The sequence below is a fragment of the Sitophilus oryzae genome, unplaced genomic scaffold (assembly GCF_002938485.1).
Source record: "Sitophilus oryzae breed Bouriz unplaced genomic scaffold, Soryzae_2.0 scaffold_1492_pilon_pilon, whole genome shotgun sequence".
Taxonomy (NCBI): Eukaryota; Metazoa; Arthropoda; class Insecta; order Coleoptera; family Curculionidae; genus Sitophilus; species Sitophilus oryzae.
Window position 1 is genome coordinate 970,063 of NW_022146161.1, and position 16,834 is coordinate 986,896.

At 32.1% G+C, this 16,834-nt stretch overlaps 1 protein-coding gene across 1 annotated transcript; it reads right to left on the minus strand.

The window, feature by feature from the left end:
* Positions 1–13,750, minus strand: LOC115877454. The gene is made up of 3 exons (XM_030893606.1): positions 13,623–13,750; positions 7,286–7,506; positions 1–238 (listed from the first exon to the last, which is right to left on the minus strand). Exons 1-3 carry the CDS (start codon positions 13,680–13,682, stop codon positions 40–42), a joined length of 480 nt encoding a protein of 159 aa, XP_030749466.1. The 5' UTR covers positions 13,683–13,750; the 3' UTR covers positions 1–39.
* Positions 13,751–16,834: the final 3,084 nt, after the last annotated feature.

The following is a 16,834-nucleotide window of genomic DNA, read 5'->3' on the forward strand; positions in this document are numbered from 1 at the left end:
TTAAAAAATGTATTTATCTATTAAATGTGACATATTAGATTATAGTATAACACAAAAGTTAAACGGACAACAATCGAATTTCTTATATACTGTTTGCGGTGGCACTAAATGTAGGTCGTCTTCGTCGTCGTCATCGCCTGATATGCTCATCTCCTCAATGCTGAAGGTGTCTGTCAGTTCCTGGTGCATTCTGGATTCCTTTCTGGATAAGGGGAAGAAATTCACGATGTCTTCCTCACTAAACAACATCAGAAAAATAGATATGGGTCGGTATTGAAACATGCAATGACGTATTTTTTTTCTACACAACATAAACTCGATTTTCCAAGTGGATAAAAAATACGTCAACTTTACTAATATTTTGATTTTTTAAAAAATACACATTGGGTTGAATAATTAAAATAACAAAAATTTGGGCAATATTCAACAAACGTAATTTTTTGCTCTTTATGTAATACACATCCAATCGGTTCATTTAGACAGATCAACCATCACCTAACCAATTTTTTCTTTCTTAAAAAAAAAAAAAAAAAAAAAATCTTAAATTTAAAATTATTCAATTCGTGATTTTACCAATGCTTATTCAAGATTGAGAAGAGTTTCGACTTGAAGAGACTTTCGATTGGATATATATCCTAAGCAATAATAGGTTTAGCGAAACAAGGTATTGATGGCCCTTACATAGAAACTCTCGCCAATATTATACAAAGAGCGAAACCAAGAGCATATAATGATATATGTGAATAACCCCAGAGTTCCCAACTGGCGGTGCGAAAGTACGACAGGAAGGCTCAAAATGAAATTTAAGAAAAAAATACCCAAACAGAACTAGATGAAATCTTCCGCCAACTGGACTGGATCAACAAAGGATAAAAAGTGATAAAATAATATCTTGACAATCTAAGATTCGTTGATGTTAATATACGTTGAAATGTTAATATACAAAAATGGGCAGTTATGGATAGAGAGTCCCTCAGCGATCATAAGTATATAACGTTCGAATGTGTTAACAATGTACAAACAAAAAGTATTAAAACTTATAACAGGGGCTGGCGTGTTGATAAACTAAATAAAGAAAAGCTAAAAGACGAATTAGGGAAAATTGACCAAAAGTCTGAAAGTACCAGCGTCAAATGTTTCAATGAACTACTAACCAGAATCTGTGATAGAACAATGCCAAAGAAGAAAAAGAGCAAAAGAGGGTAACCGATATATTGGTGGAATGAGGAGATTGCGAATCTTAGAAGTCAGTGCTTAAGGAAGAGAAGATCATATACAAGACAAGCGCACAAAAGTCTACGCATTATTAAGCGAACTCTGGGAAGAATATAAAAAATCCAAAAAAGATCTTAGAAATGCGATTAAAAGATCAAAACAAAAAAGCTGGAAAAATCTATGCGAAGATCTTGACAGAGATATTTTTGGGAATGGTTACAAAATAGCAATGAGATGGATAAATGGCTTTCAACCAAGACCAAATTTGGATATGGATTGTACGGAAGAAGTAGTAGCTTATCTCTTCCCTATACACCCAAAAGTCTGTGATAACTTCTGTGATAACAACATCTGTGATATAAATCAAACCGTAAACTGTGATAATAGTGATAATAATATAACGATCTCTGATAGAATACTAAGCTTTAATAAGGACGAGCTACTGGCGGCTTGTAATAAACTTAAAATGCAAAACTCCAGGACCAAGCATTATACCCACTGAGATACTAAAAGAAGCAGTTTTATACCTACCAGAATATACATTAAAAGTATATAATAGACTAGTAATGGCACAAATCTTCCCAGAGGAATGGAAACAATCAAAGCTGATCCTACTTCAAAAGGGTGAAAGTAGAATTCGAAGTCCAGCAGCCTACCGTCCGATTAGTCTTCTCGATACACAGGGTAAACTATATGAGCACTTGATACTAACAAACTGAATGAAGAACTAGATAGAACAGGAGGGCTCTCAAACTATCAGTTTGGTTTTAGAAAAGGCAGACAAACGGTTGGAGCAATTGCTGAATTGAAAGCTATCTGCTGAACGAAAGCTATGTGATGTGATAACTCTAGATGTAAGAAACGCATTTAATAGCGCATCCTGGCAAATTATTCTGGATAGATTAAAAAAGAGAGGCATCGAGAAGAGATTAATGCGACTTATCGCATCATATCTATCAGACAGGAAGTTGATACTAGAAGCAGATAACCAGGTTAAAATTGTGGAGGTTAATAGTGAGATACCACAGGGCTCGGTACTGGGTCCCACCCTGTGGAATATTTTATACGACGACCTTCTTGAGACAAAAATGGCTGAGGTGGTAGTTGCAAAAACTGAAGAGGCACTGATGAACACTGCCAACATTAGTTTGATTAGAGTCTTAAATTGGATAAAAAAAAAAATAAACTTCAATTAGCCCCACACAAGACGGAGGCAGTTTTGTTGACAACCAAAAGGAAAATTTTGTAAACACATTTTAACTTTGAAGACGTAGAAATTAAACTCAGCAAAACCATTAGATACTTAGGAGTATGGCTTGATACCAAAATGAAATTTGACGAGCACATTGATAAAACGGTAACTAAAGCAAGCAAAACATTAGCTGTACTGTCGCGTCTACTTCCAAATGCCGCTGAACCAAGAGCTTCTAAGAGAAGGGTTCTAGTGGGGGTCATTCACTCTCAACTTCTATATGCTGCACCTATATGGTACAAGGCAATGGAAAATAATAAAATATAGGCAGAAAAATGCATACAGCGTACAGCCGCTATAAGAGTCAGCAGTGCCTACAGAACCATTTCTGCGGAGGCTGTTCGCGTTATAACGGGTATACCCCCAATGCATCTCTTGGTTCAAGAACGAGTTGAAACCTACCAAGGAACTTTGAAAACTGAAGCTCGAAGTAAACTATGGATAAAATGGCAAGAAGAATGGGCCAACGGCAAGTATGGAAGGTGGACGTATAGTTTATAATTCCTAATATTAGAGAATGGCTAGAGAGGCCATTTGGTGAAGTAGATTATTATACCACCCAGGCCCTGTCGGGCCATGGGTGTTTCAAAAGTTATCTATATAATCGAACGAAATCGCCAACAAGCCATTGTGTATACTGTAACGAGTTAGATGATGCTCAACATACCTTGTTCGAATGTCCAAGATGGTCGGTGTTAAGACATCAATACTATATAGCTTTGAGCATGCCTTTTACAGCAGAAACTATGATGAATAGCCTGAAAGGAGGAGAAAAAAACTGGACTCTGGCCTATACAGTGATAAAAGGAATCATAAAAACTAAAGAGGAAGAAGCACGTAGAAATACGTAGACAGTCCTCACGTCGAAGAAATGCGAAAGCGTACCGGCGTGATGTGTCGTAGAGAAGGGGAGGTGGTTTTAGTCAGTAGGAATCTGACACTCCGTCTTATGCAAGATTTCCTCCTCCTCTAAAAAAAAAAAAAGATCTGTTGATGACATAGTCCTAATTCCCAACAGTCCTGAAGAACTGCAAGCACAAATTAACAAACTAAATACAGCCAGCAACAAAGTAGGTCTCAAAATCAATTTAACAAAACCAAAAGTAATGTCCAACGAACTAGTAGACAGAAATATTCTTAATAAATAACACTGGAAATAGCAGAAAAAATACAGGAAAAGTTACAAATTGGATTTAATGAGCATTGGTATCTCGATAGCCGTAATAGATACGAACATGGTTAAATTTGCGCAAAGTTGCGCTTTGGGATGTCTACTAAGATGCCATCAGTGCTTTCAAACAAGGATTGATTTCTGAGTTTTTTTGAAAAACGAATTTTTTTCAATTTTTTATTTTTTCCTGTCGTTACTTTTTAGAAAATCAAAAAACTAATTACACACTCTCATACACACTTTATTAGGGCTATCTGAGTATTTTTAGATTTTCAAATTAGCTGATAATTTGTGAGATACAGAGGCCGACTTAATTTTTTTAAATACGGACCTGCATGTTTTATTTCAGTTTTTTGAAAGAACTCGGTCTCCTGAGTATAATGATGTGCCACACTATATTTTTTTTTTGTTTCGGACATTTGAACACAATTTATTTAAACTAATTTCAAGTCCGGCTCTGTTTTTTTTTCATATTTAATCTATTCATGGTTACAATATTGATAAGCCTTCAAACTTAACAATGACGTTGGGTAAAACATTGAAGACGGAAAATAAAATGCAATAAAAAATAACTAGTTTGTAGAAGTTGATTTATTTATAATAACTACGTTTAATATTATGCATATTATTAGATCGTACACTGAGATCTCAAATCCACAATAAAAAAATGTTTAAATTTTAAAAAAATATCTATAAATTGCTGACCTGGTTTTTATTTATTTGAATTTTTCAATTGGCTCGATTTTCCTTATTCAATGTTAATAATTAGCGCTGATCAATATTGTAGGCATGAATATAATCAGATTAAACAGTTTAAAAAACCAGAGTCGGGCTTGAAATTATTTTAAATAATAATTAAATAGTTTTGTTGTTGTTAAGGTACCCAAAACAAAGAAAAATATAAAGTGTGGCATATCAATGTACTCAGGAGACCGAGTTCTTTCAAAATCTCAAATAAAAAATGCAGGTCCGTATTTAAAAAAAATAAGTTAGCCTCTATATCTTATAAATTATCAGCTAATTTGAAAATCTAAAAATACTATCTTATAGCCCTAATAAAGTGCCTATGAGAATATGTAATTAGTTTTTTGATTTTCTAAAAAGTAACGACAGGAAAAAATAAAATTGATTTTCAAAAAAATCCATTTTTTTCCGAAAAACTCAGCAATCCTTGAAATTTTTGAAACTATTTTAATTGCAACTTGGTGAACATTCCAAGGCGCAACTTTGCCCTAATTTAACTATCTTCGTATCTATTACGGTTTCCGAGATATTAAACAATTCTCGTACCTCGAATTTGTAGCACCCTGTATACAAGGTGATTCTTAAATAAGTGCAAATATTTTCAGTGCTGGTAAATCTCGATAAAAGAAACATATTTTGTCTTTACCATTTTTCAGAAAAGTCCAAAATAACCGGGTTATTTAAGTTTGAAAATAAAAAAAAAAAAAATTTTTTTGAAAAAATTTTGAGAGCCACCGGATTTTTTCTGTATTTGCATACCTTTTAGTGCCGTAACCATGGGTTAAAGCCGTAACTATGATAATTAAGATTAAGAAATTATACCGTGGGAAAATTTGCGGTGAAAAAACATGCAGTTCTAAAAAGTTTTCGAAAAATATGCAGGGAAATTTAAAAGAAAATGCACGATTTTCAACAGTTTTTTTTTTTTAGAAAAAAAGCTCATAGACGTGTTCGTGGGGTCGAAATATACCGAATTAATATCGAAATAAAATATTTGCACTTATTTAAGACTCACCCTGTATATTTGGAACAACTAATACACAGCTCGGGTTCTCTACTACCAGAAATCGACAGTAGTTAGCATAGTACTTATGGAAGAAACACAATCATATTCAAATCTAGAATGCCACTTTATCTAAAAAAGAAAACATTCGACCAATGTGTACTACCAGTCATGACATATGCATGTGAAATCTGGACACTTAAAACGAGCATTATAAGGAAACTGCAAGTCACACAATGCTCAATGGAACGGAATATGCTGGAAATAACCAAAAAATATCGCAAAAGGATAGAATGGATACGACAAATGATCCAGATAATAGATGCGATCCACAGAATCAAATTTCTCAAGTGGTAATGGGTAGGACACCTGGCAAGAAGGACGGACAACAGATGGAGCACAAAAATTACAGCATGGTACCCGCAAGGAATTAAGAGACCTAGAAGAAGACCATTGCCATGTGTATTAGAAGAAGACCAAAATAGATCTGAAAAGGCAGAAGTGAAACAAAAATATTATCTAATCTAAAATTAATCATTAATTATTAGGTTTGTTCCAACCCGCCGAAGAACCATCACCGAACGATCACGCCCGTGCGCAGTAATTCAAATGGCCAATTGTTCCAACCGAGATTTCACGGTTATCGGACGATCCTATTTGCGTACCAACCTACCTTGGGATCGTTTAGTTACGATTTCAGAACGTAACAGGTTCATGGTCCAAATTGAGAACTGTTTGGGTTGACTTGCGCATTAAAGCATATTGGCAGGGATTATCGATTTTTAACAGCTGATTCTGATCCGGCGTCCGACTGTTTTTTACGAATTCGAATACGTGTGCGTTATACTTTTGCTTGTGAGTTTATGTGGAGTAAATCGTTCGGAAATATTAATTAATTTTTTATTTATAAAATAATGTTCAAAGATTCTACCACGGTAATGAAATAACAGAAAACTACGCATAACAGGATCATAAAAGAGAGGATAGGTAAGTGAGTTAGTGAGTATACAGTTGAAACAACACTAACCAACAATTACTGGATTCTGATTCTCCATTTCAAGAATAATAATTAGTATTATTACAAATTGCAAACAAACAAAATTGGCGACGGCAGGCATGTATAGCCGTCCATACTAAAATATGTTAATAAAAAAGTTCTTTTAGTTTCAAAGTAAAGAAATTTTTCCAATTTTTTTTATCTCGAAAACTGCGACTTTGACTGATTTTGATGTTATTACAAATTTTGTTGCAAATCTTATTCCTAATCTTAAATTGAAAACCGCGTTTCGCTAGCCACTGTAATTTTGGAGAGATTCTTTTAAATTTTTAACCCCGTCCCATACCTCCTTAGAAATACCCACCCCCACACCAAAAACTAATGGCCAGATTCTCAGGTGCCACAGTATTTTTGTGCCAAACTTGGTTAAAATCGGTTTAGCGGTTTTTGAGTTATTGTGTTACAGACAGACGGACAGACAGACACCATGAAAATATTTTGTATTTAGGTCATTTATGACTCATTTTGAGTGAAATAAAAAAAACTTTTTTGCCGATCTTAATAGCCTATCATACCTGTTGGTATGGTCGGCTAATAATAACCCTATTATTAGCCGACCATACCAACAGGTATGATAGGCTATTAAGATCGGCAAAAAAGTTTTTATTATGTTATGAAATTCTAAACAAATACAAAAAACCGATCGATACACGCACGCTTGACACTTTTGACAGTCCCGAAAACAATCCACAGAGCGTTCCAACGTTGATACTTTTTGTACCGTCACGAAACTATCCGAAGTCCGCGCATGCTAACAAAGTGCAAGAAAACCGATTCGAGTACGATTTCGAAACGATCCCGAAATGCTGGTTGGAACAAACCTATTATACACCATTAACTTGCCTATCGTCTGTATCCCACTGCACCAGCGGCTGGTGGTCCTTCGCGCCCGGTATCGGAAGCCTCTGGATAGGAATGAGCGACGGCGTCTGATTAAAGTCTGCAGCGTGTCGTTTGGCACATTCGATGCGCGACTCCAGTTTCCTCTGCATGTGGCGGGCGGCCGCGGCCGAGGGCATCCTGGCCGGCGACCTTCCGCTCCCCGAACTCGAGCTGTCGCTGGGCTGAAAAAAAAGTCGGCGGTCAGTTAGAAAACGTGTCTCGTATGTTGACGAATTGTGGATTATTATAAAGCACGTCTACTGGATCTGTGTGTCTATAGAAGAAATTTCAACCTGATTGAACTTGCCATAGAAGTTTCTAGAGAACTAAAATATCTACAGTATAGTCATCGGATTGTCTTTACCAGAGGAAAAACTTTTTTATTATTGACATTATGTGAAAAATGTATTCTTTTTATACATTTTTGCTTGATTTATAATAATTTTTAAAAAAAGGACATTTTTTTTATTTATTTATTAATATCTCTGGATCCGTGCTGGCCGCGATTCAATTAAACAAATATTATTCGTAATATATAAAAAAACGGAAAAATGTAGAAAAAAATATTTTGTTGGGGAGGCAATGTGCACAATTTAAAATTATTTTGAAATGTTCGTGTTTCAGAACTGATATCCATACCCATATTTTTTCTTAAGGAACACCCGGTATTTTATTTTATTTTTGTATTCTTGAGCCCAAAAAAAGGCATTTATTATAAGGGTACATATGTTTAAAATCTTTGGTTTATTGAGATATTTAAACATATTTAAATATGCATGCTAAACTACAATAGATTATTATCAACACCCTGTACATTACTTTTCAGAATTAATTTTTATACTGAGTTTAAAGCTAGAGAAATAAACTTTACTAAAAAATTTGATTGTTTCCTTAAATGTATACAGGGGTGTCAAAAAACCTGCCGCTCCCCGAGCTCGCTGTCGCTGGGCTGGAAAAAAATCGTCGGCGGCCGGTTAGAAAACGTGTCTCGTATGTTGACGAATTGTGAATTATTATAAAGTACGTCTACTAACTAGACCTGTGTCTATAAAAGAAATTTGAAGAATGCAGCCACAGTATTATGAGTATGATCAATTTACTACAAAACGCATTTAAATAAACAGCAATACCGGGTGCGTCTCAAAAGTGACTCGCCCCTATACCTTTTTTATTTCTTCAGAGAAATCAACGAGATTTGGTATGTTAGTATATGACATAAATTAGGATTGAATGACGTATTCAATTGTTTTTGGTCGCTTCCTGTTTCACCGGAAATAACTACAACTTTTGATTTTTAAATAGCACCTTCGGTAGTTTTTTACTTTATTCGATAGAAAATAACACTCTGAATAGAACGACATATCATATGTCAACTTTTGATATTTTCGCATATGGTTTATTTGAAATTATAACTTGCAAAAATTTGACTCGAAATACCAAGTGTGTGGTATCAAATTATTAGTAAAAAATGCTTTTTCCAAATATGCTAATAAGCTTTAAATCAGATTTGAGCATTTTCTAAATGGCCAGGACAAGACACTAAAAACATTAGACGACCAAATCTATTTTTCCAAGGCTCCTTGATTAAGAATTAGAGTTTTTAACGTAGGCATGGCACCCTAGATTGAATTTTAAAATACAATTTTTTATTCAGAGAGAATGTCAAAAGTTGACATATGATATGTTATTCTATTCAGAATGTCATTTTCTATCGAATAAAGTAAAAAAATACCGAGGGTGTCATTTAAAAATCAAAAATTGTAGTCATTTCCGATGAAACAGGAAATGTCCAAAAACAATTGAATACGTCAATCAATCCTAATTTATGTCATATACTAACATACCAAATCTCGTTTTTTTATCTGAAAAAATAAAAAAGTTATAGGGGTGAGTCACTTTTGAGACGCACCCGGTATAGATTTTCTATAAAAGAGCCAATTACGGCAAATTCATTTTCTTCACTTCCAACCACGGGTTTCTGCCTAATAGGTTTTTTTATAAACCACACTACCAGCTCTGCTAAATAGGACAAGTAGTTTTTCAAAGGAACGCTTATCAGGAAAATTCTTATTTGGATATCTTTGAGCATAAGCTCTTGAGGCCAAAAAGCAATTTTCCTCACAAAATAAAATCACTAGTAACATATCCATTCGTTCCGTCAGCAGATACTGCTTTATTTTTCTTGATAAAATAATGAATACTTACTTATTAAACTAATGTAAATAAATTTAAAATAGTTACTAACTGTCACTAAAAAAGTGCCATGGCGACACCAGTCATCCTGATTGCCATTTTATTGATAACTCGCTTTTTGTTCAAAATCTGAGCGAGATAGGTATAGAAAACCCTAATATAGTTTGAAAGAGCATTTGAATCTGCTTCGATTTATTTCAAAAAATACAGTGTTTGCTTTTGAAATAACGAAGTTTTTATGTAAAATAAATATGCTCTGTATATGCAAAGGTACTTAAATAATACCTCTTAAATGACTTCGTAGAAACTAGAGCAATGAGTTTATGTTAACCTTTAGATTTTCTCAAAGCCGTTTGGGAATACGAGGCATTTTAAAATGTTAAGTTTAATATCATGCTCTAAATATAGGCACAACTTTTCTAATTTTTGTTTTGACCATTTATAAACTGTTTACTTACTAGCGGAAGTACAAACTATCTTTGTTTTTTCATTTGTTAAAATTCTGTACTTAATAAAAGCAGATATAAAAGTTAAATAGAAACTCTCTCTAAAAAAAACTCTATAAATACACTATCTACCAAAGGAATATACAGGATGTTCCAACATTCCGAAAAACATGATGGTGAAAACCGCACATCATCTGTTACCGTTTCGGAGTTACGGGGTGTTTTTCAAAAATGTGCATTTTTAACAAATCGCTGTAACTTTTTTACTATGGAAAATTTTGTATTTCTATGAAAACATTTCCAAATACCTTTTTACGCAGAATTTAATGGTTTAAGTATAATTTTTTTAAAATTAATAATTTAAGAGTTATCATCGGAAAAATTGATTTTTTTGGGACACCCTCTATATTTTTAATTAACTGAAAAGAATTTAAAATTACCTTTCCAAAAATATAGCTCACTTGATATTTTGTTATAATCCGCTTCGAAGTACAGAATTTTTAAAAATTCGCCACTTTTAACTAGTAGGCTTTGGACCCCTTATTGATGATATGCGCTTAATGGAACTCAAAAACATATTTTCCAGCAAGATGACGCGCAGCCTCTGAACGCTGAAGTTATCAGCAAATTTTTGCAGCCAATTTCAAGAATAATTGAATAGCTAACCAAGATCCCAGCCGTTGGCCGTCGAGGCCGCCTGACTTAGTGCCCATGGATCTAATCCTATGGATATATTTGCGGAAGAATAAAGGTTCCTTATTCTTCCGTATAATCTAGACAAGAATTAGAAACAAACAGCCAATTTCAAGAATAATTGAATATCTAACCAAGATCCCAGCCGTTGGCCGTCGAGGCCGCCTGACTTAGTGGCCATGGATCTAATCCTATGGATATATTTGCGGAAGAATAAAGGTTCCTTATTCTTCCGTATAATCTAGACAAGAATTAGAAACACTTAGCAATTATGAGAGGGTATCTTTCACCCCCACTGAGTTAATGAAATCCGCGAGAAATGTTCAAAAGCCCCGTCTGTCCATAACAGAAGACGGTCGATATGTCGAACACCTGTAGCAAAATCTCATGTCTTGGTTTGCTATTTATTTTTATTGTTATTAAATATAGTTTAAATGTGTTGATGTTGGTTAAATATATTTTATATTGTAATAAAATTCTGCATCTCTCATAGCAAATATTATTTTCGTTTTAATTGATGCTCACATCTAGAATTTTTTTGCATTTCAGCCGGTGCCGTTCAAAGCCTACTTATTTAAAGCGGGCGAATTTTTATATACTCTATATCTCGAAGAGGAATCGAGCAAAATATCAAGTGTGTTATATTTTTTGAAAGGTAACTTTAAATTCTTTTCAATAAATTAAAAATATACAGGGTGTCCCATATAAAAAATCAAATTTTCTGTTGATAATTCTTAAATTATTAATTTTAAAAAAATTATACTTAAACCATTAAATTCTACGTAAAAATGTTTTCATAAAAATATAAAGCAAAAAAGTTACAGCGATTTGTTAAAAATGCATATTTTTGAAAAGCACCCCGTAACTCCGAAACGGTAACAGATATCGATATGCGGTTTTCACCATCATGTTTTTGACAAAAATTGAGCTCCAGACACCGATATTAGTTTTTGTCTATCTCCTATAGGAAAGGTTGTTTCCATTTAAAAGCGTCGAATTTGACCCACCCTGTACACTATAGTATAATAGATCTACTACTATTGGAGTGTAAGGTTTTCTTTACAAAAAAAATGAAAATTTGGAATTTTTTTAAAGTTATAAAAAGTTTTTTTTTATTTTTAGTTAAAAAACTTAATGGTGTATTTATAATATGGCTACATAGATAGTAGATTAAATTTACAAAAATGACAGCCGAAAAGATCCAATGGTTCTCAAAACTTAAGCAAAAAATATATTTTTTTAAATTTTCAAAGTAAAACATCTAGGTTATTTTGGACTTATTTGATAAACGATAAAGAGAAAATATGTTTCTTTTATCGAGATCTACCAGCCCTGAAAATATTTGCACTTATTTAAGACTCACCCTGTATAATGTTCTTTTTTTCAAAGTAATAGAAATTTTAATTCGTCTTTCTTAACAGTTTATTACAAGTTTTCTAATTCACGTAAATGGACTAAATTAAGTTTCCAACAATTGGACTAATTATTAGTAAACAATTTAAAATCCACAGATGGCTGCTTATTAAAGTCGTAACAAAGTAATGTACATTTAATTAAAGTAAATGTTCTAAAAGATGTATTAAATTAAGAAACACAGATGCCCTCTTATAACTACCACTACACTCAAAAGTTGTGGTTGAAATAAGAGAGCATCTATGTTTCTTTAACTTGTTTTTTTTAATATTCTTAATGTTCTAAGAAACACAGATGAATTCTGTAACTAATTCTTTTCAAATTGATAATGAATTGCACGTAAGGAACGTATTTATTAACTAATGGAATATAAGAAGAATATTAAATGAAGCAAATATTATGTCAAGAAGGCTCGCTTCGGGACCAGAACTTACTAGATATGTAGACTAGGCCCAAAAGCAAAGGCATGGATTTAATGTAAAAATTACGAAAAAATGTTAGTGTCTTGTTCAAAAACGAATATTTCCAACAAAAATAAAACTAATGAGATGAACAAAAAACAAAACATCGAGAAAGGATGTATCTAGATGATAAAATGATTTTTAAATTTATTGGTGTTTTAACATATTCCACAGGGTGTCTCAAACTTTTACCAAAATATCAACATTTTTTCCCTCGTATAATTAACAGATGGGGAGTTTCATTTTTAATTTAGAAAAAGATACTAAAAAGTCAAATAATTTGGCAACACACTCCTTAAAAAATCATCAAAATCGGTTCATTAAAACAAAATATGTTAACCTTTAAAATACATCAAAGTTTTGAGGTGCTCATTTTTCATGCCGGTGAATGTATTTCAAAAACTATACATTTTGAAACAAACCTTTATTTTTATATTAGAATCCAAAAATAAATTAATATATAGAGTGTTCTATTACAAAAAACATAACTTTGATTTATAACTTTTTTGGGGACACCCTATAGAACTCTACATAATTTTAGAAAATGTTTTAAATTGACTTGCATAAGCTCACAAAATTTCACTTCAATTAAATAAAACTTTTGATCACCTTGCAAAAACCGCGTCGTCTATGACGCGCCACCCTGTATAATTTGATTTCAATAAAAATTTCATTGATTATAATATAAGCAGAATAGGTATTAATAGCTTATGCATTAGATTTAATTATTTCAATAAATTTATTTAGAAAAAGAATTAAAAAAATCAAAAAATTAGGGGAAGGAAATAATTATTAAGAATTTACTAAAATTACTAAAATAAAAAAATAATAGCAACGAAAAAAAATGGGTAAATATGTTAGTATTTTATATATAAAACACAATAACAGAAGGTTACACATTAATACATTCACAGTAATTGAATTCAATGTGTAACAAGAACAAAAAACACTAACCAGGTAAAAAAACATTTAATTTTGCACTGAAAATCAGTGAAAAAGTAAACTGTTTTGATGCATTGTGGTAAATTACTGTTTTATTTTGCTAAAACACGTATTTAAAGAAACCAATAAGATAACAAAAACATTTACTACCGTTTGTTTCAGATTCCCATCTCCGTTATGATCTCCGCTATCTATGCCGCTGTCTTCCATGTCGTTTGTGAACGCAGCGACAATCACCAACCCATAATTTACATCTTAGTCGCGTGTTTTTGCACCGTTCCTGTTAATCTGTGACGTGACGCACAACAGCCAGGAAAAACAGAAGCGTGGCTGGAGCTAGTAATTTAAAAAAAAATGTCTTAGATACAGTAGTAGGTATTAAAAGTTTTGTGTTTTAATGGGGTTTGCCTTTAACGGTTAAAAATTATATCGTAAGTGTAACTTTCCGTAAGAATTCTTTATCTGTCATCGATCATGATCTGTCATCATGTTAACCTGATGTTTTTGTATGTTATTTTGTTTTTTTGCTTGTTTTACGGATAGGTGCGATCTCATAATTATTATTGATAAAGTTTTATTTAATGTTAACATTACTACTTTTTCAGTGAATCTTTAAATCTGTTGTTTTTTGTTAAGTTCGTTATTTAAACATATGTATGTGATACACTCATATTAACACTAATCATATTTTTACGTTTTTATTCATCATTTTCAATGCCCCCCGGTTGCATCTTTGTAAAGGACTGTGAATTTTTTATGATGGCTCTGCTACAAGGCAACCGCCAGCTTAATTTGGGAGTGACCAAGATGTTGCCTGGCTCTAAACCATATCAAGGCCACTGATTCTTATCTGAGTAAAATGTATAATGGGTAAATTTTAATAAAGCTAACTTCTATGAAGGTAACCTGTGACCTGTGACTGTAAAATGTTATTATTATTATTTATTAAATATATAAATGACGTGCTGAAAGGAAGATTATATCACAAACAAAGGCACATAGGGTGGAGGTCACACAAACAGACTGCATTCGGAAACTGAAACAAAAAAAAAATAAAAAATCCAAATTTCTCATGTCAAAAAACTTCCAGACACCAATTTTCATCGAAATATTGACGTTACGTCAGAAATTATTTGGAAAAAATCGAAATAAAAACGAAACTTCTACACCCTGTATCTCTGAAACTAAGCATTAGAACATACATTTATACGAACTTTTTTACTTATTTTTATCTGCAGAATATTCTGCCGAAGTTTCCGGAATACAATTCGGACCACCCTGTATATTTTTTCAACAAAATAATTAGAGTCGAAACATTTGACATAGCTAGTTTCTATTTGACAAGTAGATGACCAAACCACAGTCATGCACATAAATTTGATATGAAATGTATGTTGTTTGCGATTTGCATTTGCAACAAATCTGTGGAAAATTAACTTCTCTACAATTTTTATATAAGATTTTTTTTATAAAACATTTGAAGAAAAGTGATTAAACATTTTGTGACTCGTTAGTACCTAAAACAGCCTCTACACTATGCCGAGAACTCTTCGAAACAGGTCAAAGTCGCATTTCGTCGCTCAACTTTGTCGCATTTCGATTTATTTCCAGTTGTCTTGACCCACTTCAGTTTGCCTCGACCGACTTTTGATTCTTAAAAGCGCCTGAAAACTACTCGTGAGGAGGGCATGGGGGGATTTTTTTGGTGTTTCTTGTTGCCTCGATTAATTTTGATTCGTTTTGAGCTATTTCCAAAACGTGGCGGTATCTGTAGCCGAGGCAAAGGATTTTTTTCATAAATCTCAGTGAAATAAATAAACCAAGACGTTTCTAAAATAGCTGTTGTTACGATGATATTTCGTTAATTACATCTCGTTTTATGTTAATATATATTCCACAAAATTTATAATTGAACTCGCGTTTATAATATGTAGAGTAGATATTTAAGATCAAATCTGTTCACTCAATCTGCAGGAAGATAATTACAATGTGTTTATTATTAATTTTATTATAATGAATTAGTTTATAAAATTGTATGTTATGTTTGTTTCCGCGGCCTTAATTGATTAATATAACAGTAGTATTGCTTGATGAGTACCGGCAACATCATTAATATATCGAGTTGATTGGGAAATTTATTGATCCGATGTCAATAAAAGATACTTTTATACAGGGTTGTTCACCACATACGACACGGAGTATTGTAGCCAAGCGATTAGATTTTTACAAAGTGTAAGTTTTGAGTTCGTTGAAGGACTATTAGAGCTACAATTTAAAAATATTTTTGCAAGATACAGAGTGTCCCAAATAAATAAAAAATATCAAAGTTGTATTTTTTTAAATGGAACACACTGTATATTATTGCATTTTTAGTTTCTACGATTAAAATAAAGGTAAATTTCAATAAGGTTTATTACATTTAAACCTTACCGTTTTTGAAATATTTTCAATTTTGTGAATAAATTTTAAGGCTTCATTTCCCCGAGAGTATCAAAGTTTTTAATACTAAATATTTACTGAAGTTTATTTATTGATCAGTTATTGTGTTGCATTAATAAAAATTATACTACCTTATACAGAGCGTCTAAATATTTATTTTAAATAATTACTAGTTTTAGATGCACAATTTAATTGTCTATCAAATTGTATTATACCACTTTTTACCTATTCCTTCAAGTTTTCATAGAAAATGCATTTTCTTATAATTTAGACTTCATTTATCAATATACCAATGGAATATTGACATTTTAGATTGTTTTTAAAACAACAAATGTACAAAATGTACAGTCTAGTAATATTATCGTTTTTAGTAAAACGATAATATTACTAGCCCATTTGTATGCAAAAAGACAACTATTTAAATCTTTATAAAAGAGTATACCTTTAATTAAATATACCACCAGTATTTCCGTCCAAATACTAATTAATTACATACTTAATTGTGTTCGTTAATAAATTATTCTAAATAAATGTGGATTTGAATCAGAAATCAATATAATAATAAGTTATGAAAATGAACGTCTCTGTTGTTATAAATAAGCATTTGTCAAAAAATGAAATAACATTTTTAAGGTGTTAGTTTTTTTACCACACTGTCTAATACACATACATAATTAATTTTTTTAGTATTTGAAGCAATTATTATTAATCAACGCAAACAGTCAATTAATGTAGTTTGAATACTGGAATCATATTAATTGGTCCTCTTTAACAAATATTTAAACAGTTTTTTTATTTTTTAAAGAAATAAACAACTATATCGTCAATATTAGTATCTGAACTCTTTAAAATTTGGTACATCTTTAAAAATTATTTAAAATGTCAGTATTCCATGGGTATATTAATAAATGAGTTCTAAATTA

Coding starts and splice junctions, on each gene's coding strand:
- LOC115877454 (XM_030893606.1), bottom strand. CDS start 13,682: ATGGAAGACAGCGGCATAGATAGCGGAGATCATAACGGAGATGGGAAT. Junction 7,507..13,622: donor ATGGGAATCTGAAACAAACG/GTAGTAAATGTT, acceptor CTTTTTTTTCAG/CCCAGCGACAGCTCGAGTTC. Junction 239..7,285: donor CAGTGGGATACAGACGATAG/GCAAGTTAATGG, acceptor GATGTTGTTTAG/TGAGGAAGACATCGTGAATT.